General features: G+C 39.8%; 2 protein-coding genes across 4 annotated transcripts in view; both read right to left on the bottom strand.

Moving 5' to 3' along the window:
- Nucleotides 1-1016: 1016 nt before the first annotated feature.
- On the bottom strand, nt 1017-14279 carry nod1 (nucleotide binding oligomerization domain containing 1). Of its 2 annotated transcripts, XM_005812597.2 has the most exons (12): nt 14042-14279; nt 12457-12653; nt 12191-12365; nt 9724-11536; nt 7649-7732; nt 6384-6467; nt 6194-6277; nt 6041-6124; nt 5869-5952; nt 4802-4885; nt 4590-4673; nt 1017-3204 (listed from the first exon to the last, which is right to left on the bottom strand). In XM_005812597.2, exons 2-12 carry the CDS (start codon nt 12631-12633, stop codon nt 3132-3134), a joined length of 2826 nt encoding a protein of 941 aa, XP_005812654.1. In that variant the 5' UTR covers nt 12634-12653; nt 14042-14279; the 3' UTR covers nt 1017-3131. The 2 variants fall into 2 exon arrangements, with proteins under 2 accessions (XP_005812654.1, XP_023186084.1); XM_023330316.1 differs by lacking the exons at nt 12457-12653; nt 14042-14279 and having other exon boundaries at nt 9724-11532; nt 12191-12354.
- Nucleotides 14280-15766: 1487 nt separating this feature from the next.
- LOC111608155 (ectonucleotide pyrophosphatase/phosphodiesterase family member 2-like) overlaps nt 15767-21506 on the bottom strand; it is a 23445-nt gene continuing 17705 nt past the window's right edge. For both annotated transcript variants that reach the window (XM_023331328.1, XM_023331329.1), the window contains 6 exons: nt 20027-20166; nt 19727-19862; nt 19425-19502; nt 19150-19282; nt 17085-17238; nt 15767-16973 (listed from right to left, as the gene is read on the bottom strand). In XM_023331328.1, coding sequence (XP_023187096.1) covers nt 16803-16973; nt 17085-17238; nt 19150-19282; nt 19425-19502; nt 19727-19862; nt 20027-20166 — 812 coding nt within the window. In that variant the 3' untranslated portion in view covers nt 15767-16802. The remainder of the gene's footprint in view (nt 16974-17084; nt 17239-19149; nt 19283-19424; nt 19503-19726; nt 19863-20026; nt 20167-21506) is intronic.

The following is a 21506-nucleotide window of genomic DNA, read 5'->3' as shown; positions in this document are numbered from 1 at the left end:
AGATCCACGTGTACCTCCATGTCTCTATAATGACAGCTACACTACTGATTCCTACTGATCTTTTCTGTCCACATCTGATCAAACAGTTTTGTTGATAGATTTTACTCTGTATTTTGTATTTCTTTCTGTGAATTGAAGCAGAAGTGTTCAACAGGCCTTAATAGATGTGCCGATAACATATCATGTGTCTCTCTGTGTGTTTTGTAATTGCTATGTTTCCATCCACGATACATTGGTTTACGGAGTGAGGACTCCTACTTTACTGATAACTGCCAGCATGTAGCAGTCAAGTTTGATTGTTTGTAAGGTGTTTCCAAGCAGCAGTCACTTTATTAATTTAATTCAAATTGATATACATAAATGTACATCTATTATTACATTCATTGTAGTTATTAGACAATGCAGTCAAGTTCAGGTTCTTATTCCAGTTGCTAAAACACTTTCTACCTATAGGTACATCTAGCTCCTGTTGGATTTTTGCCATCAGAACTGGCTTAATTTTTAGTGGCACAGATTCAATAATGTTGTCAGGAACTTTTCTCAGAGATTCTGGTCCACATTGACACATCAGTTATGTAAATCTTCTATTTCACCATCTCCTAATGATGTTCTGTTGGACTGAGATATGGTGACTGTAGAGGCCATTAGAGGACAGTGAATCATTGTCATGTTCAAGAAACCAGTTTGAGACACACTAAGCTTCATGATGTGGAATTTTTCCTTGTTGGAAGAAGTCTACAGAATATGGGTATACTGTTATAAAGGGAAAGACATGGTCATCATCAATATTCAGGTTGGCTAAATGTGTTGGGTGTTCAGCGATGGAATGTATATCTTGGTGAGTCTGATTATTAGAGCTACTGTTGCCTTTCTGTGATCTGATCTACTAATTGTCAAAACTACAGTTGAAAATACCTAAACATGGGGTCTTTCTAATTTATGGGAGTGAATTTCATTTTCTTGGACCATAAACACAAAAGGCATGAAGCAACCAGACAACTCCAGTAACATTCATTTCAATATTTTTTTATTGTGTACAAAATGATAAATAAATACATGAATGGTACAGAGTGATAACAAAATGTGTGATGTTCAGTATGACAAAAACTATCCTCCGATACTGATCCTCCTGGAGTAATCAAGAAACCAACCTGACAAGGAATCAGTAAACAATCAGTTGGTAAATCTTCCTTTGTGAACTTGCTTACATTATTAAAATCATTTTCATATGCATTAGGGAAGCTACTCTGCTGCTCTGGTTCTGCCGTTACTATAGACTTTGCTTTAACATGAGGATGGATGTAAACTAAACTTGTGTCTGTGGGAGCTATCTGGACCAGAAACATCCTCACTCTCCTGACTGTGAGAACCTTTCAGGTACACGTGGGTGAAGATGTTCCAGGCAAAAGAAGACAGAAAGCTTTGAACTGAACCAAATGTGATTTGGCCAAGTAAAGGATGTGCACAATTGTGAACCAACCAGCATTTTTATGTAAAAGTATGAGCAATACCAGTAATTATGAAGAGAATTATTTTCTGTCAGATGTAACTGTATTCAAACAAAACCAAAATGTATATTCTACAGGGAAGTTGGCATGTTTTTTGTTTTGTTTTGGGGGTTTTTCACTGTGACCAGTTCCTATTTCATGTAAAAGTCAGACATGGGATGAAACTCACAAGAAATTTCTCTCACATGAAAAATGACAAATTAAGACCAAAGAAAAACTGTAATCCTGGAGAATTTCCAGCAGATGGACTGAGTCTGTGTCTGCAACATGTGACAAAGGAAATCATTAGGCTAATACAAATACTTTGTTATGGGGACATTAATCAGAATTAGCTAAAACAGACACAAATGAAATTGAACATAGCACACTGAAAACCTTAAACAGAGATTAATGAAGAACTCTCATACAGACTAGTGAAATATTTTCTGATGGTTTCAGTTGGAAAGGAAGGCACTTCAGTTTAACAAAAAGCGGTTTCATTTAAACAGGAAGCTGTAGGTAATCCTTTCTGAGTTCCCAAGATGGATTTGCGGTTCAACCATGAATTGAGCTGTATTGGGGTTTTTCATAATGTAGCATTTACTCTGAAAAAATTAAATAAAATCCTTGTATTGTAACTTAACTTTGTTGTAGGAAAAGTATAAACGATCAATTTCACACAAAAAACCCCCCATTAAAATGTAACATGTGAAATTGTTTTGATTTACTGTTTTAAATAAATATGTCCAATTCAGTAGGACATATTCAATTAATTATTTTTGAAGTAAATCTTCTTCAAAATCATAAGGTGTACAGTGACTATATACTTGTTATTGTCCATGTCAAAGAGTCTGTATCAATAACTAATGAATATCCATAAAATAGTTTTTCTAGTTTATTTTAAAGGATTAGAAGTTTGTATGAAGATTTTTCACTAATTTGTATTTAAGGTTTTCAGGAGGCTGTGAGAAAGAGTTCAATTTTATCATTCATTATCTTCCCATTTTTGATTTCATGCCAACTCCTGCTAACGGGGTTAGCTCTAGCTAACATAGTAAACAGTATAGCACAAGCCAATCGTGTGTATTAGTTTCAACAGATATCTTGTGTGTAGCTGCACATCAAAACTTTGAGACAGTTTGCCCCAACCCAGGTGTTTTCTGCCCTTGTCAGCCTCCATGACCTTGACTTGTGTTTAGTTTAAGGCTCAACTCCATATAACCTGCCCACATCATCGGCCCAGCATGCATAGCGCAGCTGAAAAAATGACAAGCTACATAGGTGAGAAATAGAACTTGATATACAATTTTTTAAAGTAATTATGAGATTTTACATACCACAACGCTTTCAGGAAAATTACAACATATTTTGGCCAACAAGTTCAACTAGCCGTCGATCCCTTTATTAGAGTTGATGGCGACTGACATGCAGACATTTTGATTCCAGGACATCATTTTCAGAGTGAACTGATGTTTCTGATGCATCTTGGTTCACATCAGAAACTACATCCCAACTGAATCCCAGTGCTTGTTTCTGTGAACACAGAGTCCATCCTGCTCAACTCGTGGACAACAGGAAGTGATGTTGTTGAGTTGGTTGAAGCGCAGCAGAAAACGTGTTTGTGTTTCTGATCCAGTCGTCCTGTCAGTGGAACAGGAGTCGTTTCTCTGACTCAAACCGCTTCTGTTCCTCCTCAGAGAGCTGGTTTCCTTTCACGCTGTGGAAACAAAAGCCATCACACACACAGTTCACACACATACACAGAGACAACAGGTCCTCATCCAAACACTGCTCAAAGCTAATTGGACTGACATCACTTTAGCTTGAATTTTATCTTAATGCAAAATGATCAGTGTTCTAAAATGACATGTTTACACTCACTATGAAAACTTTAATATGTATGTATTTTAACCAAATTTTAAAAGTTTCCAAAGCAAAATGTTGTTTAGCCTCCTGGTCAGCAGTCTTCCATAACATTTAGTCCAGTCCAGTTTATTTACATGGGGCCAATTAACAACAGATATCTCATACAATAAAAATAAAACAATTTAGAAGTTTAGAGATGCCTATTTAACCTTTAATATTATTATGTTTTGAAGCAGTAATTGTGCCATACTTGGTTATGACAAAGCATTAAGTGTAAAGCATCAAGTGTTTGACATTAACTGATCAATAGATCAATAGATCATCAGTTAATGATCTATTGATCACTAACTGATCAATGGATCAGTTACTGTCAAATCTCATAATATTGATTTGAATAGAAACATTTTCTAAACAGTTTTCAACTGGTTTCATTGTGTCTGTTTTACATCATTACATGTTTTTAAACATGATGTCATTTATGGAGGCATTTGCTTTCATTTCTATGTCTGAGTCGATAGCTTAGGTTATTACTGGCATGTGGTGTAAACATAAGAAATATTAATAATACATTTACCGAGGAAATCGATGGTAGCAGCTTAATCACCTGTGATCACGCTCAGGTCAAATAGAACCTTTTCACCCTCAGATACAGATTCAGTAGTGTGAAGTGTAAAACAAACAGACTGATAAAGACTTTCTATCCTGGAGAAATCTCAGTGATTCAAACATCCAGGCCAAACACTCTGGTAACACCAAGTACATTTGTACTGTTTGACTGCTCTTATTGCTATGCCACCGTTTATGTGAGAAGAAAAGCATGACTGCATTTTAAATATTCTATCTGCACCTCAACAATCAGTTTCCTCCCTACTGTGGAGGGAACCATCATCTGGTTCCAGCCATGTTGACCTTACGCAACAGATATTATCCACACTGAACCCAAAATGTATTTTTATGAACCACACTGAGCAGATCACAGAGAGCGTGAAGCCACAGGTTGTTTTAACAAGTGATCAAACCACGACATAAACCCTTAGATCAGTGGAGACCAAAGCCGGTCCTTGGGGTTCGGCATGTTTTAGTTCTCTCCCCGGTGGTCAGCATGTCAATGTTCTTCTTATTGCTCTAATGAGCCATCATTTGATCCAGGTGTGTTGAACCAGGGAGAGAACAAGGATGCCGGCCCTCGAGGACCCACTTTGGGCACCACTGCCTTAGATGGCGGTTTAATCTCACCAGATCTCCTTGAGCTTGGAGTTGGAAGCTAGTGCTTCAGCAAAGTGTTGGATCCCAGCAGCTGTGAACCTGTTGTTGATGAACCTGCAGACAGACAAAACACAGTCGGTCGGTGACTTTCTCACAATCGATGGCAGACCGGCAGCAGCGGCACGAGTCCAGCCCAAGTCGTTACAGTGACGCTACTTTCAATGCATGGCTGGTTTCCCCACCAGAGGTGGCTCAGTCCAGTGTTGGCCTGGATTAACTCGGCCCAGTGTGGAGCTGAATCGTCCATCATCTCATTTTGCACCAACCTGCAGAAAAGAAGAAACAAGAAACACTGAGACAAACCCAGCCGGCCTTCTCACCGTGAGCTCGATGTCTGGCTGAGCTGCAGTTTAAACCACACAGTTACACAAACTGCATGAGGGACACAGAACCTTTTGTTCCTCACCGTCTGACAATAGATACTTATATTTTCTTAATGAAATATTGAGAAAGATATTTTTTATTAATTTCTTCAAAATCAGAAGTTTTAATCAATTTTCTTGGAATTTGGTGGAATTGGGTTTTAGACTGTGTGACTTGGGTCAAACGTTTTGGGTTTTCTGGAATTCTGTAATTCCAAACTGTAATCTGGATTTTATGCTGCTTTTTCATGAATGGCCTTTCAGTCCATTTCACAGGGGACAAATTCTTTCTGTTACCAGCCTCTCTGCTGTTGTGCTCAAAGGAGTTAGCCTATCATCAAAGCTATTCAAGCCTAAAATGGCATCTGAATCTGATACATGTAGCAGCAGCACAGACGTCCCCAACGCTACAAGAAGTTCCATAAATGATCAAGAGTTCCTGAAACACTGGAATAGCATTTTGCTCTAACAGATTAAAAACAATAAATATCTTGAGGATTGCTGTAAAGCTCATATGTCTATTTATTCCATAATTTAGAAGCAAAAAGAAGTTTTGAATTTGAAAATGTTTATTCCACTGATTTACAACTTTTGATTAAAAAGCAAATAATTGTAATCACAGATGCTACAATTAACGATTTAATGGAGCAGCTCCACTACCTAAAATAGATCCATAAATTGCCTCCACTTAAAGTCATATCATCATCTGGGCTTTCCCAAGTTCTTTTACCTCACAGTAATCTGACTGGATTGTAAACTTCTGAATTTAAAGAAAGTTCTGGCTCTTGGCAAACACATTTTTTCCTCATCCTAACAAACGTAAAACAGGAAAAGTTTCATTTTTCAAACTCTCTGATGGTTCATCTTAAACTCATAAACTTTCATACCAGAATATCCTCAGGACTGTGTTCTCCTTCAGTGCTTCTGCCAGACACTTCCCTCCTTTGGATGTGATGCCATTGGCTGCCAGGCTGGAGCACAGAGAAAAACAAACTGAACACATCAGTGTGTGTGGATCACCCGGTGAGTAACTGCTCTGTTGTTGGCCTTTCCTGCTACCTGAGGTTGGTGAGATGTGGGTGATTCTTCAAAGCTTCTGCAAAAGCTTCAGCTCCCTCATCACCGATGCTGTTGCCCCACATCCTAGAGGACAACATCAGTGTTATCTAGTGAACATCTAATCTATATTTAGTTCAACTTTGATGAACTTACCCCAAGTCGAATATGGAAGTGCTCTTCTTAACTGCCATGGCCAGATACCTCCCACCCACAGGTGTGATCTTGTTTTTACCGACCCTAAATGTTAATCACAGCATTAAACACCAAAAAAACAAACTTTTTTTTTAAAATCACTCTTATTAAAGTCATGTGACATATTGGACTCTTCGGGTGTTTAACATACTTCACAACTGCTAGCTGAGGGCATTCTTCAATGATCTGAGCAACCAGTTTGGCTCCAGCATCAGTGATGTTGTTGTTGTAAAGCCTGAGGAAAGAAAGATGAACAGCTTTAAATCACTGCTCAGATGTTATGACCTGCAAAGATACACATGATAGAGTAACACAGAGTTGCCCCTCCCCCACATGTTGACCAGCTAGTTGACAGAAGATTCCTCTACTTTTTACCTTCTGGATAAAAGAAAAGGTAACTGAACCTGTTAGGAAATATTTCCAGCTGTGGAGGACGTAGAAACTGACAAAAAGAAATGGAGCTCCAACTTTAAAAGAATGAGTTAATTTGTTAAACGTAATCAAATAAAGTTTGTCAAACTTCGTTTATTTGCATTTGCTTAACATGACAACTTAATACACTTTAATGAACTCAATTTGATTACTTATAATAAATGATTTTTTAAAGTTGGATCACCTTTATTTTTCCAGTGTAGAGGAGCTCCATCAGTCAATCAGTACCGTTTTAAACTCACCGTTAGGAAGCTACGAACAGCAGCAGAGTGATGAGAGCTTCTAAACTCAAATATGTGGAAAAAATCATCTGCGAAATGCATTTAATTAAAATGACTACTAGAGGAGATGTTTTGGTGTATCAAAATCCAAGTAATATGAATATTGTGGCATTATTATCTTTTACTTTTTAGTTTTTATCAGCATAGAAGCTACTCATACACCAGTTCTTTTGTCTCTCTGCTCTGTCTTCTCAAACCTCCAGTTGGTCATGACTGATGGCCGCTTGTACTGATCCAGGTTCTGATTCTGCTGGAGGTTTTCCTTCCTATTAAAGGAGAGGTTTTCCTCTCCACTGTCACTACATGCAGGCTCTGTATAGTGCATTGCTGTAAAGTCAATGACACAATGCAGGAGACTGATGCCATGTTCTTGTCCAAGAGGAGTGACTGCTGCAAATCAATGACTTGGTGCAATCTGCTGGGTTTTCTTGCAAGGAAAACTAAGGAATAACTAACACCAGTACATGTTAGTACATGTTGGAAGCTGCAGGTCCTTCCTCCGAGCAGATGTCAGACTTCACAGCCGGTACAGCTCACAACACTGCTCGATTTATTCTATTCTATTCCAAAAATCACAATAAAACACATTAGAATTTCCGGATGGACCGGGGTGGAAATATAAAACAGTTCCATGGGTGTAGAAGCTCTGTCTTTAAATACTGGTTCATATTAGAGAAGCTGATGTGGAATCATGGTTACTCACCCCAAAACCTTCACAACCTTGTGTTTGCACAGCTCTTCTGCCAGAACCTCAATACTGCTGTCAGTTAGGTTATTGACACACAATCTGAAGGAAGAAAGAAATACACAGAGCATTAAATGAGAAAGACTGAATATCAGTCAATACACTCAGAATCTAAAACATCAGTAAATTTACATTCACATTGTGTTAACCACTACAGTAAGCTAAAGCGAAGCTAAATCACCAGAATGTTGTATTTCCTTTTTGTCACAATTACTTTTGGTTATAGATTTTAATTTTTCTCCTACAGCATTAATTTCTTGGGATGTTTAGGTCATTTTATTGCTGCATTTTGTTTTCAAATAAAAAGTCAAAAATTATAGCAACTTTTTGGGCAAAGTTGACAGTAAAACACAGGGTATTTCCACAGTGCTGCTAAGCAGAGAGCATCAGCGATGTGTTTCTAAACGTGGTGTTCTTGTGGTTGCTCTGGCATACGTTGTGCAAAGTTTCAGAGGAAGCAGAACCTACCAGAATATTCTGTGTGAGTATAATCAAAACAACTGAACAGTGTAGACCCAACAGTCAAAATAATGACAGCAGACAAAGGTGGCAATTCTACCAGTACAAGTTAGAGATGAGAAGCACATTTCAGTTTTTCGAGCCCAGTTTAAAAAATAAAAAATAAAAATCACAATCTATTTTTGAGCCAACATGCATTGTATTGTAGACCACACAGAATAATTTTGTTGAGCTAATGAAACTGTGTTTTTCTCTCTTTACCTCAGTTTACAATAACACTCACACAAAAAAGTGGGATTGTTTTGCTTTCTGCTCTCAGCCACCGTTCTAACCTGCCTCTCTGTGAAACATAGAAGCAGCTGAATCAGAAGTCATATAAAATTAGGATCTTCATAATGACGTGCCACACTCATAGAGATGGGAAACTGCTTTTTCTGTAGGTTTTTATCAACACACAATTACCTGGAACTGCAATAAAATATGTTGGAAGATTAATTGTTAAGGAGTAATATCAAAACAGAAAAAATGCAAAATAGGCCTGTCACAAAGCTGGACAATAATATTATAATTTTGAGACCATTTTCAAGTAATGTATTGATAAAGGCATAATAATGTAAGTTTGCACTCCCAAACACTATTGAATTTTAATTTTGAACAGAACATGCCACACTACAACTGGAAGAGATTTTAAATAGCCAAAATAAAACACAACATCCATGCATTTTCTTACACCCTTGTCCCTAATGGGGTCAGGAGGGGTGCTGGTGTCTATCTCCAGAGAGACATTTCAGGCAAGAGACAGGCACACCTTGGACAGAATGTTGCAGGGCAACACAGAGGCAGACAGGACAAACAACCATGCACACATACACTCACACTTTAGGAGAATTTAGAGACCTGACAGTCATGTTTTGGTGGGAGGAAGCCGGAGTACCTGGAAAGAACCCACCATACAGAGGGAGAACATGCAAACTCCATGCAAAAAGACCCGGGAACAGAACAAACACAACACAACAACCAAAAACAATAAATAAAAAACAAACACAACTGAAACCATAAATCCATTGGATTAGGAAAAAATATTAATCATGAAAAAAATATTAATCATCATTTTAATTTATCATGCAATTTAACTGATTAACTGCTTATTGTGACAGGCTTAAGCTACTGCTAGCCAGGGTCATCATCACCAGGAGCAAAAGTTTGTTTAAGATTGAACTTATATGAGAAACTAAAATCCATTTAACGCTGTTGGAACAAAGAAAGAGTTAATACAAGGAGCTACAGTACATGGGCAATAAACTTTAAGTAGCTGCCCAGAAACACGGCAAAGACTGCAGCTTCCTGAATGTTACTGCTACATGAGTTGAATACAATATAGCACTTTGAACTCAGAAGCTATAAGTTCATGAAACTTGGAGAATTTCATGAACTGTGGAGAGGGCCTGGGGGGTTGGGTCCTGCAAATTATGTTTAGCAGTCAATGGGCAATGGGTGGGGTACACATGCTGGACAGGTTACCAGCCCATTACAGGACAAACAGAAAGCTGTAGTGAAAAAGACATCTTTCATACCTGACAATTGTCATCTTGCAAAACGAGGGCTGGAGCTGCTTCACCCCATAGTCACTGATATTGTTGTTGTCCATGTCGAGCCCCAGGAGCTTCTGACGGTGCTGCAGCACAAAGTTTATGGCCGTGCAGTCACCTGAGTACACGTTACAGTAGCCCAGCTTGATAAAACTTGCTGTGATGCCTTTTGCTGTCATCTTAGCAATGTCTTTGCTCCCTGTCTCAAAGATGCATCGTAGTATCCAAAGAAAGTGGGGCAAAACGTGAACTTTCTTCTCTCCATCAGCAGTATGACAGGGTAAGCCCTCCAGGTGGACCTTGACGCTACTGGACAAGTAAGCCTTCAACAAGGCTCGTTTTTTCTTCAATAAAACAGGAGATACCAGAAGTCCCATCAGACTTGCTTGAGTCTTTGACAGCAGTCCACTCAGGAACAGATTTGTGAACTGCAGGTGCTCGTTTGTTGAGAAGGGCCTCTTTTCGCGAGGCTTCACAAAGCTCCTGGTACAGAAAGCTAAAGGGAGACAGCAGGGTTCTCTCCTCCGGCTGCATTCTGTGAAGAACTTGAGGATGGAGTTGCCAGAAGTCTGCTCGTCCAACACAAGAGCAAATGCAGCCAAAAACGACTGGAGGGTGATGTGGATGAACTCGAAGGTGGCGGGGGCATCACTGGCGTCAAACTCACGAATGGGTCTGAGGAAACCTAGGGCCATGTCCTCCTCTGTGAGACCACACTCACTGATCTCCTCTTGGCTGCACAGAAAACTTCCTCTCTCCAAACCCTGCAAAGCCAGCTTAGCAAACCCAGCAAGGGGCCTGAGCCCCACCCTGAATGTCTCTGAGGTGCAGCGGGTGCTTTTCTTCAGCAGGGGAGAAGCGGGGGTGGCCAAGCGGCTGAGGAACACCTCAGACAGCAGAAGAAATATGTCTGTTAGCGTGATGCTGGTTTCAGGCAGATGAAAGGTGTCATGCATCGTATGCAGGTGGCGAAAACTTTTGAATACAATCCAGCTGAAGAGTGGAGTGGAACACAAGCCACAGAGGTGAGGGCTGGCGTCCAGCTGAACAGACACCAGGTCCCGGTGCTCCTGTTCCTTGAACTGCAGTTTGATGTACGTCTTTAGGTGGTCTGGAGAAAATCCACGCAAAACTACTTTCTTCTTAATGACTCGACTTTGCAACTCAATCCCAGTTCTGGTCGTCAGTATTTTTTTGGAGCCCTTAAGTAGTTTTCCACAGAGCAAGCTGAGGAGCAACTGCAAGGAGTTTGCCTTGTCTTCTGGAGACACAACTTCAGGAACATTCATCAGGTCTATGTCCTCCTGAATTTCATCATAGCCATCAAAAGTAAATACGACCTTATCAGGGAAGCGCAGGATGTAATCAAACACTTCATTATCTGGATCATGATCTGGGTAACAATTGTATTTGAATAAAAGGTCTCTGAGGGACATCAGCTCTGCTTCCTTGAAGATGCTGAACATCCTACAGCGAAACTTGAAAAAGAAGATGGCATCTGTCTGCAGCTCCCTTTTGGACCAGAGATTCTGGAGCTTTTGCAGAAGGATGGACTTTCCAACACCAGCATCCCCCATCACATAGATGATTTCACCTTGGGGATTAACGACCCCATCTTCTCCAAGAAGCTGGTTCAGACTCTGTATGAAGCCAAGGCTTTCATTAGAGTCATTGAACAACTCCATCACAGTGTCTGTGTAGAGATCCTCCAATCGGGTCTCATCTTGTTGTCCATAAGACATGATGAAGCTGGTGTCTCGGCTCATCTCATGTCGCTGCTTCTCACAGTACCTGCTGACTTAAGGGAAAAGCACATTCACTAAGTCTCTGTTGGCTGATATAAAAAATGACATTTTTTCCAGGATTAATGGACTAATGTCTCAGCAAGTTCTAGAGAGACTAATCCATTTATAGTTGCATTAATTACTGCAACAGTGTCTTCTCAGGTCTGCCTAAAAAAATCAACCCTCCAGCTGCAGCTGATCCAGAACGCTGCTGCTCGTGTTCTGACTAAAACCAAGAAGATAGAGCACATCAACCCAGTTCTAAAGTCCTTCCACTGACAGAATAAACTTTAAAATACTGTTATTAGTTTATAAGTCACTAAACAGCTTAACACCACAATATATTAAGGATCTGCTGTTGCTGTATCAATCTTCCAGACCTCTCAGGTCTTCTGGTTCTGATCTGCTCTGCATCCCCAGGACCACAACCAAACATGGAGAAGCAACATCCAGCTTCTATGCACCACAAATCTGGAACAAACTTCCAGAACTGCTAAAACACTGAGTTCCTTTAAATTCAGATCCTTATTTCATTATGCCTAATAAGCATAATGATATAATTCTGTTCTGAAACAGTGTGACCTTAAGGTGGGTGGACAGAACAGTAGAAACACGCCTTAGTTAAAGGACATACTTCGCACTGATGTATTTGCATTTGTAACACTCACTAGGGTCGGTGTTCACCACTTTCATCTCTTCCATGTCTCCGCTTGGCTTGTAGTTGGTCTCTTTTAACCATGGCTGCAGGTCTATATATGCGTCACGTATTTTATATATGATAAAAACAAAGTATTCACAGGCATCCTCTCCTTTGCACTGAACCAGCTCCAGGATTTTGCGCACCTGGATAAGGGAAATATTAACACGGAAACTTTAAGATGTTATTCGGTGTATTTATAGATGAGTGGAATGGATCCCAGCCAGGACATCCAACCTGGTTTGGTTTGGTGATGGTTCGTTGAACGATCTCCACGTCTTCCTCGCAGAAGAAGCGGTTGGCCAGCAGGTTGTCCAGGAGGCACTGGATGCTCCTGAGCGTGGACACCAGCAGCTCTCTGTGGCATGTGAGGAGGTCAAGGCACGACACTCTGGCTTCCTCTACCTGACCCATTGTTTACGGTCAGTCACCCTCTGTGGAACAGCAACAGACCAGACTTTGGTCAGTAGCATAACAAAACTGAGTTTGTATCAGAAAAAAACGGATCAAAAGCTGAATGCTACAAGGTGACAAAAGAGTAGTGAACTACTTTTTATCTTTTAATAATATTTTAATTATTAAAACTTAATAAGCTTTTGTCTATATGGGTTTCTAGTTGGTGTGCTTCAGATCATTGATCTGCTGCACAATCTGGGTGAGTTTGAGTTTAAAGTTATAAACTAGTAATCAGATATTTTCCATCAGGATTTTATGACATGGTCCTGTCACTCTGCCACCACCATATTCCACTGTAGGATGAGGGATTTCTTTTTTTCCACAAATAGCCAAATTGGTTTCCTTTTTCTTCTCTTACAAAATCATTTTTGAAACCTATTCATTCATTTATTCAAGTTATATTTATTTGATTTAAAAATTGATTGGAAAATCAATGGAGAGAGGAACGCAAAAGTTGAAATAAATCTGTCAAAGGATAACGCTTGAAAGCACATCATGAATGATTACAGATGACTACACAATTTAAAAATCTGGGAGAATTTATGGATTTTTAAATGTTTGGATAAGCACAGATGAAGTGAAACCTTTTGCTATTTGCAAAACATTAATTAGCAACATAATTCTAATTTAAACAAAACAATCACACGGAACCTCAGATGCAATAAAATGGCAAAGAGAGGAAGATTCGGCCATCTACAGATGGCCGAATGGCTCAAAAGTGACCTCTGATCACTTATAGATGATTTTACTTCAACTCTGACAGTCAAAAATAAATATTTTTTCATCAACACAGACTGTCATAAAAATCATCTCTTCATAAGATCATTTTACAGAGTAAGCTATGATACATATATTGTATTAATTTCCTAAGTATTTATGCTATCAAATTTCAACAAAATACTTTCACATTCATAATTAAGTATGTGAAAGAGAGTATTATTGTCATCGATCAAATATAAACTAATTAGCCTACATTGTAGGTGGGGGAAAAAATCACGCCCTCTAGAGACACTAGAGGGCGTTGTAACACCGCTAGCCCACAGAACTGCAGGTTCTGAGAAGTTCTGACCCAGTCGTCATCAAAAATTTTAATCTTGCTCAGATTCTTATATTTGCCAATTTTTCCTGCCTTAACACATCAATTCTGGCAATACAACGTTGACCTACATTGCTGTTGTGTGATTATAAAAGCAACAACAACAACAAAAGAAGAAAAAGTAAAAAACAAAACATGTTAAGCCTGAAATCATCTCATGTGGACTAACATCTACGCTACAATAATAATTCTTATCCCGAAATGCCAAAAGTAGAATAAAAACATACTGATTTTGACCCAGTCACTACGGCTGTAAACAGAGATACAGACCCTGAAGCGAACACCACTGCTCGACCTCCTAGTCCGGACCGGTTTTAGCTCCGAAAACAGCCGAACTTATTGCAGTCCAGTCTCATTTCACTGTGCAGTGACTCCGAACACTATGTTATTTCAGAGAAATTGCCATGTCGAAATGAAAGTAAGAGGGGTGGTTTCTCCACCAGCACCCGCATGAGGAAGTGAAACGGTTCAGGAAAACTGCGTCATTTCTCTCCAGGATCTCACAACAACAGCCATGAGGTGTTCAGGAACACCCTGACATGTGACAGAGGTAACACAGGTGAAGCATCAAACTGCACAACACAAAACTGGTAAAACGTTTCATTTAGCTCTACCTTGTTGTTAGGGCCACATTTCTTTTTATAACCCCTTTTGGTTATATAAATCTGACGCCTGGAACAGTGTAGAAACAGAAATGTCATAACTTGAACTATTTCAGATGTATTAAAATCTAGATAAATTACATTTTAGCAGTCAGTAATTGTGTGCAACACGTAGATCAGATGATCACAGTTTTTTATGCCATGAGATCTAACGACCAAATAAATGTCACAATACTCAATGAAATTATATTTCTCCATCTGTGAAATGATAAATATCCAAATCTAAGCTAACAGGCAGCAGTAAATATATAGCAGTACAGTCCTATGTATGTATTATTATACAATATTGGTTGCACTGATTACATTTTCGTTGTGTTATAGTCACTTTCATAATTGCCAATTGTTACTTATAACCTCTAAAATGTTCTTACATAATTAGGACATTGTCCTAATTAAATTTAAAAAGGCTAAAACTTGGATGTCAACAGTAGGTAGAAGTTTTTGGGCACCAATATATTATCGGTTATTGTCTTGTGTAACTCTAATGAAAAACAAACTAAAATCTTATAGGGAGAAACCTCAGACATTTGGTTGTATAAATATGCATACCCATGCTTTTTACCAAACCACCTTCTTAGTTACTGTAAATTTAGCAACCAGTTGCTTATGGTAGTAGTCTTATGACTGTTGAATTGTGGTCCCTAAAGTCTCATGACTGTCTGAACTTATGCTTTATATTATGTCTTTATTTTTATGTTACTTGTGGACTTTGTGTGGAAAAGGTTTCTCTACTTGCCACTCTTCAGATGATCTGCCAGAGCTGGTTTTTGCAGCTGCAAGAGATGCAGATAAAGAAGTCAACTTCTCTCAAAGTGACTGAGTGAGAAGTTAGTTCTCAGAATTTGTCTCCTAAACACTTTTGCACTTCTTCTCAAAGAGAGTCTTGTAAATGTGTATGACAGGACTCATTCTGTTTTTGTTCTCATTGCGTACAAGATCATTTAATAAACCTGAATAAGTTCTTTTCAACTTAACGGCGCTTGGATAATTTTGTTTTTCCACCACCTACTTGCCCTCTCATCATGGTCATGATCATCCAGGTTCGCTTAATGAAAAACACTCAGTCAAATGAAGCAACCATAGGAAAAGAAGACCTTTCTTGTCTTTGGGCTTGAGCGATGGCTGTGCTGATCTACAGCCCAGTAGATCAACAGGTCGTTAGAGACCCAGACCACACCGTACGGTACCAAAACCCACAACACATTCAAAGTAACTAAAAGCCCCTTCATTCTGAAGTTCAGGTCGGGCTTCAACAAGTCATCTTCACCATGTTTAGATATTTGAATTCATGGGGCGGAAAACGTACAGACAAATAGATCGAACTCACAGATGGTGATTTTGATCAAACTTTTATTATAATCAACAAATTTAATTGTGCACAAATCAAAGTCACAACACACACCCACACACACATTCAAGCCACATTTACAGTCCGATATGTTATATTTGTCTCACACACACACACGCAACCTCACAAACACAGATACATCATTACCATTAAATTGCATTTAAAAGCAACGACTTTTTTATGAAGGGTGGCATACAGATCAGGTTTATTCAATAATCTCCAGCCAGAGTGATTCCATATCGGCCTGTTGATTATTTTCTAAGCCTGATGAAGTGGTACAACTGCAACTCATCTCACAGCTTCTAAGGGGACTTCATTGTGCTAAGGTTTGAGTGTGTGTGTCTACTTGGCGACCTGCAGGGGGAGTACACAGACCCCTGGAGACAGGCTCCCCCTGCAGGAACTAAGCAGGTATTGAGGATGGATGATTAACACAAATTCCACATGATTCTCATTAAGCTAATCAGAATATTCATGTACTGTGCAACAACATTTCTGAAAGAAACCAAAATATGTGTGACTGTATAGTCACCTGGAGCTGCTGCAGAGAAGATTCTTTGGACTCCAGCTTTAGCTGATGGGATACAGGGGCAACAAAGTGCAGAGGCAGCAGCCTTTAAACCATCTTTGGATGGTTGAGGCGTAACATAACGCCTGCTCAGGAATCACATAAGTGCAAAAATATGATTATTATACCTTTCATTCTGGGATGCTTTGAATGTGATTTGTAGCTTAAAAGAAAAAGTGCAAACAAACTGATTTTTTAGTGCAGCGTGTTTATATTAAGGTGCCAAGAGGATGTAAAATTGTATCTCTGCAACTCTAGAAAGTCCTTCAGGGAACCGAAAGGCTACATGATCTTCTGGGTCCTCAAAAGGAAGGTGAGATGAGGGATGATTCAAGACCTTTGCACAGTTTTGGAAGAGTTCAGTGGTGTTCTAGCCGTACATACTGTAGACAGACAGAGATGGAAGTGTGTGCCACATTCCTCCGCCACAACTGCAGAAAAGGTCAGCAGAGGTCAGATCTCGCTCTCATACGTGTGCATGAATGTTTTAAAGAAAAGGATCTCGGTGTAGCTCCGGCTGGTTCTCCGGAACAGGTCCAGGCCTGTGAGCAGCTCCACATCTCTGATCCGGGCCGTGTGCATCTTCATCAGGTCCTCCACCCAGCGGGACTCATCCTCAGAGCTCTGTTGGGTTGGGGTCACACACAGAAAGTCATGTCCGCTGCTCTCAGAAACAGCCGTGTGGACAGGTAGGACCAGAACTTGAAAGGTACATGCGATGTGATTGGTTCTTACGTTGCAGGTCTCGTCGTTGTTGGGTCGGTGTGGCAGGATGAAAGTGGCGCTTCTCAGTGCACCGTTGCATAAGCGTGCAGTCTGTGTGGCGTCCAGGCAGCTGGTCATCACCACGAAGTAATGAGTCGGAATGGGGACGACTCCACTCACATGGCTGGAAAAGATTTCACCTTTTACTTAGGAGTCTGCTGACTCTGACTCAGCAATTCATTCTAAAAATTATGAGAGTCTGACATGAACAGCTTATGAAGAACAAAGTCCAAATAAAAATGGTCTTTTTTCAATGGCTGAAGGTTTTTCTTGGTTTCCCTTCCTTTTGGTTGAACTTACATTCAGTCTCTTCCTTCTTTCTGACTGTGGCAAAATATTGTTATGATGATTAATGTGGATAAGTGCAGGTACAAGTGAGACCTAAAAGCCTATCTACACAAGAAAAAATTAAAAGTTGATTTCTTAGTTTCTGAGAGAAGCACCACTGAGTGCTAGTTAGTGACGCTTCCTCCACCCAACCAAGACAGACGGATGGTTAAAAACTGATGGTTTGCAGAATAGTTTTCTCAGCACCACTCACTTATCAGTTGGAGTAAACTTCTAAAAAGACTTTGTCCACTTTCCTGTTCTACTGCTGCAAACCTGCCTGTTCAGCCCAGCGAATTCCCCCTTTGGTCAGCCACAGTCTCTGATTGAGAGATATGGAAGGTAACCTGTCTTTATACCAGCGTTCCTCAATTCCGGTCCTCAGGCCCCCCTGCCCTGCATGTTTTAGGTGTTTCCCTTCTGCTATACACCTGGATTGAATCTATGGGTGATCAACAGGTTTCTGCAGCAGTTGATGGTCATACAATCATTTGAATCAGCTGCTCTGGAATAGAGGCACATCTAAAACATGCAGAGCAGGGGGGGCTGAGGACTGGAATTGAGAAGCACTCCTTTATACCAACCCACCAATCAATTGACTGCAAACATGCCTATCTGGCCGGCCCCAATGGAACCACAGCTCTCAGGACTCCGCTCCGGCTGGGGGCCCTCAAGGCGAATGTAAAGGCACCCAATCCCGGTTTGGAACCAATCAGGCCGGGGCCTGCAGTTCATCGAGTCTAGTTAGACTCAGAAGGGCCGCATGACTTCACACCTCCACCGAAGATGACAGAGTCTTGCCGTCTTTGAGCCGACCCAGAGGACCAGTTCTCTGTCCGGCAGGCCACAAAAACCGACACATTTGGATATTTCCAAACATTTTAATATTTGGACATATCCAAATGTTTCCTTTGCAAACATTTTTATATGTCCGTAATTAGTTAAAGGTGGACATGTGGGAATCCTAGGATCCAGTGGAGTTAGATTAGGATTAAAGTTAAGATGTAGCTTTTAACCTTGGGTTTCTGAGGGTCCAGTAAGCCCCAAATAACCATTAGAGATTTGTCCATTGTTGGAAAAAAATTCTGAATGTTCATTTATTATTTCAGAAATGTTCCCTATATTTTTAATAGCAGAGGTCAAGTTGTTTATTTTTTCTGTCTATTTACTTAACCTTCATTTAACCAGGAAAACCTAATTGTGATTTTAAAAAAATCTCATTTACAAGACTGTCCTGATTCTTTGTTAGTCCTTATATTTGTTTCTTTTGTTCCCTATATTTATAATTAGTAGAGGCTAGTAAATATCAATTTCACTGACTAATGTTGAACTTTCATTTGATTATTGGATTCTCACAATTTTCTCATAATCTGTAGCTCATAGATCATTACAACAGCTTCATAAAAATATAAATCCTAATCTTGAAAAAAAATGTACACTTTAGATTTATTTCAACTACAGGATAGTTTGAGTATAAAACTGATGTATTGCTTTATATCAACCTGGTTTAAAACCTCGCAGCCAGAAAGCATTAAAGAAACTCATTAGAAACAAAGTTTAGGGAAATAAGAGATGACTGAAGACTTTTGCACAGATATGAACTATTCAGACAATTCACATGAATGAATGAATGAATGAATGAATGAATGAATGAATGAATGAATGAATGAATGAATTAATGAATGAATGAATGAATGAATTCTCCTACTCTCTGATTGTCTCAGCCGAGTCTCTGACTCCATCATAATTGTAGTCAAAGATGGGTCCAACAAGAATGTTCACTCCGTTCCTCTCAGTGGCGTATTTCTTCACCAGAGCTTTCTGAAAAAAAGTCCAGATTCCTGAGTGGGAGTGGGAGTGTGGGCAGAGAGAAGGACGTGGCAGACGTGGGAGTGAATGGTGGAAATGATTATTAAAAACATTGTTAAAACTTCTGAACCTAAAATGAGGAATGCATCAGGATTTCATGAAGTGAGAACTTACTCTTAAATGCAGGATACATGGGCACGGTATTGGTGATGAGGATAGCATCTTCTTTTCTCTTCAGGTTTGAGGAAAGCTCTGTGAACACACACAAGATATTCCAACTGATCCCACTGATGATTTTCTGTCCAAATCACAATTATTCATGACTTTAAATCCTAATAAGACCAAGTGAAGTGAGTGGCTGCAATGTGACTAACTATGGAATTGTCTCTCAGGGGTTATGATTACTTTAGCAGTGTGTGGTGGTGTCCACTGAGGTTGAGTGTGTTTTGGGAAGTCTGCAGTGGATATTCACTTACGCGGCGGGTACAGGAAGGCATATGTGACATGTTTCTCTGCTCTGTAGTCGGAACACGACTGGCTGAAGACCGGTGGGACTCTGGCGTCCGGTCTCGCACAGTTGGACAGAGACTCAGGCAGAGGAGACAGCTCTACCTGGATGGACAAAGAAAATGTTACCCCACTTTAACACTAGGGGGTGCAAGAATCAAGAGGTTTGCTTGGATCTCTTTAGTGTTTCACAGAAAGACTTTTGAGTATAGTACATGCAAAGAGTGTGTCTTTGACCGTCCGAAAGGAGGGGTCAGGCTGGGCGGTACCTGTCTGCTGACGGTGTAGGATGTCCAGAGGGGCATGAACAGGGTTGCACTGTAGCTGCTGATGTAGTCGCTGTGACGTAGGATGGTGTATTTATCATGGAAGAGGACAGCAGGTCGGCCATACGGCAGGTACCTGGTGTCTGAGGGACGGAGCACACAGAGGAACACGGCACAGAGAGGCACCAATGTAACAAGGTCCATTTATACGGGTTAGACTGCAGCATGGAGGCTGAATCCTGCTGACAGCAGTCTGACTGAGGCAAACATCTGGCTCTATGAGCAAACACTTCATTTCACATGTCAGATATAAGTGAGAGTTAATACATAAAAAAAAATCCACCCTGAACTTTGTTACATCATGACCATAAATGTTAATGGGTCTTTCTGGAATTTAATTTGTATGGAAGTCCCTTTTTGCCATGGAAGAAAAGAAAAAGTTATACAGTGATATTCTGGATGCATTCACACGAGCTCTGTTCAGTCTGCTTTAGTCTATCTCTGGTTCAGTTGTTTAGAAAGTCTGGTTCGTTTGGGGAGGTGAGAACACATTATCAAACTAAGAAACAAACTCTGGTCCGCCTAAAATCCTCGTTCTCGGTTCAGTTGATGGGAACTCTTGTGTTGTTAGAATTCATATGTGAATGCTAAGTTGACCAAAGAACACTCCAAAGACAGGAAGTGGACTATAGCGTGGGGCATTCTGGGTAAATACAACCAAAACAAACATGCAAGTCGACCAGGAGAAATGGCTCATGGTCTTTTATCAACCACTGTAATCTGATGCCAATCCATTGTGTTTGCATTTTTTGAAGAAAGAAGATGCACTCAGTTATCCAACAGGTTTGGTTTGTTTCGCTCAGTGCAGTGTGAAAGGGAACAACAGCAGCTAAAAATGGAACAAATGTTGCAACTGTGCTCCCCAATGGAACCAAGTCTACCAGACTGCCAGGTGTGAACATGCCCTCAAAGTCATGATTATGAAATACTACAGAAACAGTGTGACTTTTCTCATAATTACTGCTTTTGTTATTGCAAATGTAACTTTCAACTTTTGAACTTTTATTTTTTTCTCATGGCAGCTTGGCTTCCATACATTTGACACACCAACAGAAATAAATGAATTATTATGAAGTGGAGGGAAAATGATACATGATTCTCAAAATGTTTATTTTTTATTTATTTATTTTTTAAATTTTAGATGTTGCTGACAATTATTTTGGGACTGTACAGTTGTAAGATAATACTGGACAGAAATACACAAAAAAATTGAAAATAGTTTAATTGTAAGAATACCTTTTAAATTCACCACCTTTATTCCAGCTAACAAAATTTCTACCTGACAATGAGAAATATCTGTATGAGATATTAATTACAGTCTGTAAAAAAAATCTGTCACCAGACGCTGGCTGCACCCTGAACCTCCCACTGTAGGAGAACAGACAGAGTGTGATAATGAAATCTATCAGATGGAAAGATTTAC

This window comes from Xiphophorus maculatus, chromosome 3 (assembly GCF_002775205.1).
Source record: "Xiphophorus maculatus strain JP 163 A chromosome 3, X_maculatus-5.0-male, whole genome shotgun sequence".
NCBI lineage: Eukaryota > Metazoa > Chordata > Actinopteri > Cyprinodontiformes > Poeciliidae > Xiphophorus > Xiphophorus maculatus.
This window is presented reverse-complemented; position numbering and strand designations above follow the sequence as displayed.